The sequence below is a fragment of the Macaca fascicularis genome, chromosome 1, assembly GCF_037993035.2.
Source record: "Macaca fascicularis isolate 582-1 chromosome 1, T2T-MFA8v1.1".
Classification (NCBI taxonomy): domain Eukaryota; kingdom Metazoa; phylum Chordata; class Mammalia; order Primates; family Cercopithecidae; genus Macaca; species Macaca fascicularis.
In genome coordinates this window covers 124,611,028-124,619,092 of record NC_088375.1, presented here as the reverse complement: position 1 = coordinate 124,619,092, position 8,065 = coordinate 124,611,028, and the positions used below count along the sequence as shown (strand labels likewise).

Sequence of the window (8,065 nt, the reverse complement as noted above, 5' to 3'; positions counted from 1 at the left end):
AGCCTCAGGGCGGGTTGGGGAAGCTGGCGAGGGTGATCCCGGCCTTCGGCTTCTGGGCGCCCTGACCTCGCTCCGGGAACCCTCGGGGCTGGGAGGCGGGCGTGGGTGTTACTGATTCCAGCCCCAGGCGCCCTCTCCGGGGCCTCAGAATGGCGCGTTTCAGGGGCGTGGCGGGCCGAGGGGCGGGATCGCAGCAAGGCCCCTCCTCTCCCCTCCCTGGGTCTCTCATAAAGTCTGAGCCCCGCTCGGCTGAGGCCTGTCTGCAGAATCCGCACCAAGAGGCACCATGCCCATGATCCTGGGGTACTGGGACATCCGCGGGGTGAGCGTGGGTCCGCTGGACGGTGGGACGAGGGCTGTGGAGAAGGGAAGTGGAGGAGGGAAGTGTGGAGCAGCTGAGGGAAGGGCTCTAGAGACCGTTCCTCTTCAGGGCGGTCGCCCTCAGAAGGGCCTGTGCCTGACGCTGTGTGTGTGTCTGGCGGTGGGGGCGGGTAGAGGAGGCGACAGGTAAGTGCAGTGTAGACTGGGGGCTCGACTGGTGCAGAGAAAGTCACCAAGTCAGGGACCCACCATCTCTGACCCGAGCTGCATGCGTGCCATCTCTCCCAGCTGGCGCACGCCATCCGCCTGCTCCTGGAATACACAGACTCAAATTACGAGGAAAAGAAGTACCGGATGGGGCACGGTAATGGCACCTTCGTGTCCGGGCCCTGCCCACTCCCGCTGAGTTGGCACCAAGCAACCCATGGTGGCCAGCTGTGGCTGCCTCTGCAGGCCTCCCCTGCTGGAGCTGCAGGCTCTCCCTTCCCTGAGTCCCGGGGAGGGAGCCCTCTGGCCTTGCAAGGCAGAATGCTGGGGCGGGATGCTGGGTCCCCTGTCTGGATAACTGGGATGGGTGTCGCTCAGGGCTTGCCTAAACCCTGGAAGCCTTAGTCGCGTGGGGTCCAGAGTCCCCACCGGGATTCTTTCTCCCTTATCCCTGGGATGTGGGGCTGAGTGGTCAGGTTCTAGATCCACCTGTCTCAGGGGTCTTGCCACTGGCTCCTTGAGAGGGTCTCGGGGAAGGAGGGCTGGGCTCTGGGGAGGTTTGTTTTCACTTCATCTTCCCCACCACAGCTCCTGACTATGACAGAAGCCAGTGGCTGAATGAAAAATTCAAGCTGGGCCTGGACTTTCCCAATGTAGGTGCAGGGGAAGGGGCGGTTTTGGGGGCAAGTGCAACGTGTCTCTGACTGCATCTCCTCTCCCAGCTTAGAGGGGTTAGGATCAGGAGTCTTCTGCCCAATTCCCTCACTCCTGGCTGTCTACACAGCCCTTCCATGATGTTCTGTGTCCAAGCTCATTCGTCCATATGACAGTATTCTTATTTCAGGCCTGCCATGAGCAGGCACAGTGAGTGCCCGGTCTCCTCTCTGCCCTTGCTTATGGGATGGGGATGCTGGGGGGCCTGGTGGCCCAACTGAGCTTCCGCGGTTTCCCATTCATCCAGCTGCCCTACTTGATTGATGGGACTCACAAGATCACCCAGAGCAACGCCATCCTGCGCTACATTGCCCGCAAGCACAACCTGTGTGAGTGTGGTTGGCTGCAGTGTGTGGGGGGAAGGTGGCCTCCTCCTTGGCTGGATTGGGGTGTGATGCTCAGAGTGAGTGTGTTTTGTGGGTGGCAGGTGGGGAGACAGAAGAGGAGAAGATTCTTGTGGACATTTTGGAGAACCAGCTTATGGACAGCCGCATGGAGATGGTCAGACTCTGCTTTGACCCAAATTTTGTGAGTCCTGCACCCCACTCCCAGTCACCCCTTTCCCTGGCTTCTGGCCCAGAGCAGAGAAGGACTCACAAAGTCAGGCCTGTAGCGGACCCTGGCCTGCTCATTGGAAACGTCTATAGCCTGGTTCTACAAAACATCCACATGAATCATCTCCTCTTCTGAAGAGTCGTGTGGACATTTTGGAGAACCAGATCATGGACAACCGGATGCAACTGGTCATGATCTGCTACAACCCAGAATTTGTGAGTCTCCCCAGTGATCTGCACCTGGCAGAGTTTGGATTTGGGGCCAGGACTCTTGCATTCCTGCACACACTGGTCTTTCCTTAAGTCCTTGGTACCACTCATCCTCCAAGTGCTTTCCCATACTATCAACAGTTATTCTCACGACTCCAATGTCAACAAAAGCAGAGGCAATTCCCAGCAATCTTAGGACACGATCCAGGCATCCCAGGATAGAAATTCAATTCCTAGATGATAAAGTTCATGTTCAGAATCTCCTTCATCGCCTCTGGCCTCTGTCATGGGTCATTTCTGTCAGCTGGTTCACGTCACTTACCTGCTCCTAGAATATATAGACTCAAGTACAAGATAGAGGAATGTAATGGCACTCTTGAATTGCATCTTCTCAATAGTTTCCAAGTGCTGTCATTGAAATGCACAGGGATCCACACATTTTCATAACAGACAGCTCAGAGCCAGTCAAAGGGTGGCTCTCCCTTCTTCCTTTCAACCTGAATTTCTCATCTCCCTGGAAACTATTCAATGTTCATTGTTTTCTTCTGCCACCGCATTAGAAGGAACTTTCTACTTCTTTCCCTGAGCTCCTGTAGTTCTTTGCATCCTTGATTCTGCCCATGTCTGGGTCCAGAGGTTGCCAGGTGCTCAGGCGCTCCTGGGGCTGACCCAGAGGCCATTGGGAGGACAGTGAGGACAGATTCAGGGACAGCATCTCATTCCTCTCTGCCTTCTGATCACTTCAGATAGGGTCTGGCACCCAGTCAGAGTCTAATAAATGCTGATGTATCCAGTTGAAGCCTGGGCACTGCCCCAGTTTTAGTTGCGGGGAAGACGGCTGCTTGCCCACGGCCAGCCTGGGCCATCCACAGCCCTGGGGAGGCCATGTCTATGCAGGGAGCTTTTGTCTGAGGGTGGTGACAGCTGTTTTCTGCCTCAGGAGAAACTGAAGCCAAAATACTTGGAGGAACTCCCTGAAAAGCTAAAGCTCTACTCACAGTTTCTGGGGAAGCGGCCATGGTTTACAGGAGACAAGGTAAAGGAGGAGTGCAATGGGGAATGAGATTTGTTTTCCTTCATGTTTTATGGGGTTTTCATACCACACATACTTGGCCTTCTGCAGATCACCTTTGTGGATTTCCTCGCCTATGATGTCCTTGACATGAGGCGTATAGTTGAGCCCGGCTGCCTGGATGCCTTCCCAAACCTGAAGGACTTCATCTCCCGCTTTGAGGTGATGCCCCCATCCTCCTTTCTCTTTGATGCCCCTTGTTCCTTTCCCTCCTTTGAGATGCTTTCCCAGTCCTGGAGCTACACAAAGAATAACTTGCATTTATTGAGTGCTGGCTTTATGCCAGGAACTGTGCCCAGCACACTGTACCTATTGTGTGGAATTTGAACTTTACAACATTCCTACAGGGTGACAGAATTATCTTGCCTGTTTTAGAGATAAGGAAACTGAGAATGAGAGGGTCGGGCATTTGCTTCAGGCCCCAGAGCCAATGGAGACTGTGCTGGGCTCCCTGTGAGCCTCTGGATCTATGGGTGGCAGTCAGGGCTCTCCCTTTTGTGACAAAAGAAAAACTCCTCAGGCCTCATCCAGCCTGGGTTTCACCGCCCAGGACGCTTTGGAAGAGGCAGAGCACTTCAGGAGTGCGGATGCAGCTGGCAATAGTAGGACTGACACACCGTGGCATTGATGTCGAGTACCAAACCCACAGGCACTATTCGTAGCTACCCCCAGAAGCTTTGCATGGTCGGACCCCCATGTGGAAAATCCTGAGATACGGAGCTGAGGCTGAAGCTGGATTAGGGGACATATGTGGGTGCCCCTGTTGAAGGAGTGTGTGTTGAAGTGCTCTGTGCTGGGGCAGTGTCCTTCTTTATCTTTCTTCCTCTCTTTTTTCCCTCCAATGTTCCAAGTGTTCCCCCTGTGAGATGAGTAGCACACTGATTTTACTCCTATTCACCGACCTTCTCCTCTGCATGAGGCAGGGTGTGAGGCACAGTGGGAGATGCATAGATGACCTACCCATCCTGGAAATGAGTGCAGCGAGAGGCCTGCAGTGCAGGCAGAGCAGCCTGTGAGGTGTGTGTGGCACCACCTGCGTACGGGGCCTGCCCCTCACTCATGGGGAACCATCCCTCACCCGTGCTGAAGTTGTTTGAGAGCAGCAAATCCTACTTTAGTACAGATCTGGGGATTCAAGGCATTAGTTCAACAGACTTCTGAGCCTAGAATCTGTTTCCCTTTGCCACTCCCCATCAAAAAGCCTGCTTGCTCAGCTAGTTCCCATCAGCTCTGGTTCTGGTCCAGGCTGAGCAGCCTTGAGGTTATGTCAGAGGTGGTGGGACGGGAGCAGTGGGGAACAGCCGAGGGCTGGGGCCTGAAGCCTGCCTGACCCTGGCCCTTTGGGGAGAGGGAGCCCTGGATCTCTTTGAATTCTTTAGAAGTTACATGGTCATTGATTCCTGGTAAGGTTGTGTGCAGCACGCCTGAGTGTCATGTGGCCTGGCTAGCAGTAGTAGGTCTAGAGATGTGGTGGCGGCACAGGGACAGAGGGAGGTTTAGCTCAGGTACCAGGTGGAGAAGTTTGGACTCTGTGCTTTAAGGGGAATGATTAGAGCCTGGTCTGGCCTATCTTTTGCTGGTTCACCCTTGCCCTATCCAGTTCATCCAGGTTTTGCTAAGCCATTGGGTGAGATCTGGGCTCTCTTCTTGGCTGCACAGGTGTGTTCTGAACCCCTTTGTTCTGCTGCAGGTCCTTTCTGTGTGTGCAATCCTAGGCAAGCCAAGAACCTCCCTGTGAAAAAGGAGAATGTTTGTGCAGACAGAGAGTGACAGGATCTGGCATGGGGTGTGGCTGGGTGGAAGAGGAGGAGAATTTGGCAAAAACATGCTAGAACTGAAGACAGAACCAGGCTATATTCCAGCCCTGTCCCACTTACTAGCTATTTGAGTGTGAGGAAGTTGCTGAACTTCTGTTCTTCCATATGAGAAATGGTGATAATAGAACTGACCTTGGAGAGTAGTCGAGTGGATTTTCTAAGGCTGTGTTGTAATTTCTTTTGGATATAGATCACCCAGCACAGTGTAGCTCTTTTGTAAATGGTAGCTGTTATTATGGTATAACATTACTTAAAGGAAGTTAGAAGAGTTAACTTAGAAGAGCTGGAGACCCTAAGAGACTGTGTGATGCTCCAGCACTTGAGCCCACATGGAAAGGCTGTGGCCAGGGCCCTGACCTGCTCTGCCTGCAGCAAGGCTGCTCCAGCCCCACCAGACAACAGACCGGACTCTGGCCCCTTCTTCCCGCCCTCAGGGTTTGAAGAAGATCTCTGCCTACATGAAGTCCAGCCGATTCCACCGAGGTCTTTTGTTTGGAACGACAGCCACGTGGAACAGCACATAGGGCCCCGTGATGCCAGAAGATAGAAGGGAAGAGCCGACCCTTCTGCCTGTGACCTGGGAGAACAGCCTGACTCCCTGGACCCGCCTTCTTTCTTTCTCCTTCTTTCTGCTCTCTTCTCTTCCCCAAGGCCTCATTGGCTTCCTTTCTTCTAACATCATCCCTCCCTGCATCAAGGCTCTTTAAAGCTTCAGCTCCCCACCGTCTTCCATCAAAGTCCCCCTCCTAACGTCTTTCTTTTCCTGCACTAACGCCAACCTGACTGCTTTTCCTGTCAGTGCTTGTCTGTTCTTTGAGAAGCCAGACTGATCTCTGAGCTCCCTAGCACTGTCCTCAAAGACCATCTGCATGCCCTGCTCCCTTTGCTAGGTCCCTACCCCAGCCCTGTGTGATGCCCAGTAAAGCCCAAACCATGCCTGCCTTGTGTTGTCTTATTCCCTGAGGCTCCCTTGACTCAGGACTGTGCTCGAATTGTGAGTGGTTTTTTGTCTTCTGTTGTCCACAGCCAGAGCTTAGTGGATGGGTGTGTGTGTGTGTGTTGGGGATGGTGGTCAGGCAGGTTCATAAGTTTCCTTGGTAATTTCTGCGCTCTAGCCACATCCCTTTGTTCCTCACTGTGGGGATTACTACAGAAAGGTGCTCTGTGCCAAGTTCCTCCCTCATTCAGCTTTCCGGTAGGCCGTCTAGAACTGGCATGGTTCAAAGAGGGGCTGGGCTGACGGGGAAGAGGGCTGAGCAGCTCCCAGGCAGACTGCCTTCTTTCACCCTGTCCTGATAGCCTTCCCTGATCTAGATCTCCTTCGTCATGACAATTCTCAATAAAACATAATCCCACCGTATTGTAATTGTGGTACTTGTTTTTCACCCAAACTCAATCATAAATTTATTGAAGAGAAAAGCCATGTCTTATTGAACTTTTTACCTCTAGTATCAGTCACGTTCCTTAAATATAGTAAATGTTTAAAACATGTGAAAAATTGAGAGTTCCCTCAAGGGAAGATTCTGCCAACCTGTACAGCCATTATTGGGATTGAGAGCTCTGGATATAGTTGTCTTAACCAGAGAAGATACAGGATAACGTTCAGAAGATTTTACATGTATGTGTCTTAGAGAATGAGCCAGTAGCTCTCTGTAACTTCAGCGTTTAGTAGCTGCTAGCTGTACTTTGAATGGCTTAAACTGAGATGGGGAAGCCTGGTTGTTGGGTCACACAGTAGCAATCTGTGTGGTCAGCAGGTGTTGTGGGTATTTTATATCAAGTCATCCGCAAAGGAGCAGGACTCATTGGATCACCATCTGATGAGCAGGTTCCTCCAACAGTGGCTGGATAGTGGAGTAAGGCCCAATCTTAAGACGTAGCCCAGAACAGGGAAATTTTGAGGAGAGTCTTGTGGGGCCGTTGTCCAGATGATCACTGCCTGCAGCTGCACTATAAAAGGGAGAAATAGGTGTAATATTAAGGTCATTAAGAAGTAAATGACTCATTTGCCGGACACGGTGGCTCACTCCTGTAATCAATCCCAGCACTTTGGGAGGCCCATGCTGGTGGATCGCTTTAGTCTAGGAGTTCAAGACCAGCCTGGGCCACATGGGGAAACCCTATCTCTACAAAAAAATACAAAAATTAGCTGGGCATGGTGTCGCTCACCCAGTTAGGAGGCTGAGGTGGGAGGATTGCTTGACCCCGGGAAGTCAAGGCTGCAGTCAGCCAAGATTGCACCACTGCACTCCAGCCTGGGCGACAGTGAGCCCTTGTCTCAAAAAAAAAAAAAAAAAAAAAGAAAAAATTTGAGCAAAGTTAGAATCTTATGCAACTGGTAAGAAAAATTAGTTAGGCCAAATATTTATGAATGTTTAACTTCGATACAGAAGGGATAAAAATAAAAAGGAAAAAGTAATAGAAGTTAGGAGTTAATACTGTGATAAAAGATAAGTGGATAGTATGAAAATATGAAATGAGTAAAATAAACATAGATCTAGAAGAGAGGTCAGCAAAGACTTTTTGCAAAGGGCTGGTAGAGAACATTTTAGGCTTTGCTGGCCAGTGGGCTCTGTCATAATGACTCAGCCTTATCGTAGTGTAAAAGCAGTCATAGACAATACATAAATGAATGGTGGGACACTGCATTCCAATGGAACTTTATTTATAAACACAGGTGACTGCAACAACAACAGAAACCAAAGAACCTGATTCAAAAGTGGGCAAAGGATTTGAATAGACATTTCTCCAGAGAGATATAAAAATGTCCACTAAGCACATGAAAAAATGCTCCATATCACTCATCATTAGAGAAATGCAAATCCAAACTATAACGAGATGCCGCCTCACACCCGTTAGGATGGTATTCAAAAGCAGAAAATCACAAGCGCTGGTGAGAATAAGGAGATATTGGTGCACTGTTGTGCAGTCGGTGGGAATGCAAAACGGTACAGCCACAGTGGAAAACAGTATGGCAGTTCCTCAAAAAAATTAAACATAAAATTACTATATGATGCAGCAATTCAATTTCTGAGTACACACCCAAAAGAACCGAAAGCAAGCTCTTAGAGAGATACTTGTACACCCGTGTTCACAATAGTATTATTCACACAGCTAAAATGTGGAACTAATCCAAGTGTGCATCAACAGATGAACGAATACATGAAATA

The 8,065-nt window shown here is 50.7% G+C and overlaps 1 protein-coding gene across 3 annotated transcripts; it reads left to right on the top strand.

The window, feature by feature from the left end:
- Positions 1–253: 253 nt before the first annotated feature.
- Positions 254–6,255, top strand: GSTM5 (glutathione S-transferase mu 5). Of its 3 annotated transcripts, XM_045365755.2 has the most exons (8): positions 254–322; positions 610–685; positions 1,117–1,181; positions 1,490–1,571; positions 1,670–1,770; positions 2,947–3,042; positions 3,130–3,240; positions 5,330–6,255. In XM_045365755.2, exons 1-8 carry the CDS (start codon positions 287–289, stop codon positions 5,417–5,419), a joined length of 657 nt encoding a protein of 218 aa, XP_045221690.1. In that variant the 5' UTR covers positions 254–286; the 3' UTR covers positions 5,420–6,255. The 3 variants fall into 3 exon arrangements, with proteins under 3 accessions (XP_045221690.1, XP_073855715.1, XP_073855711.1); XM_073999614.1 differs by lacking the exon at positions 1,117–1,181; XM_073999610.1 differs by lacking the exons at positions 1,490–1,571; positions 1,670–1,770.
- Positions 6,256–8,065: the final 1,810 nt, after the last annotated feature.

Coding starts and splice junctions, on each gene's coding strand:
- GSTM5 (XM_045365755.2), top strand. CDS start 287: ATGCCCATGATCCTGGGGTACTGGGACATCCGCGGG. Junction 686..1,116: donor GAAGTACCGGATGGGGCACG/GTAATGGCACCT, acceptor TCCCCACCACAG/CTCCTGACTATGACAGAAGC. Junction 1,572..1,669: donor TGCCCGCAAGCACAACCTGT/GTGAGTGTGGTT, acceptor TGTGGGTGGCAG/GTGGGGAGACAGAAGAGGAG.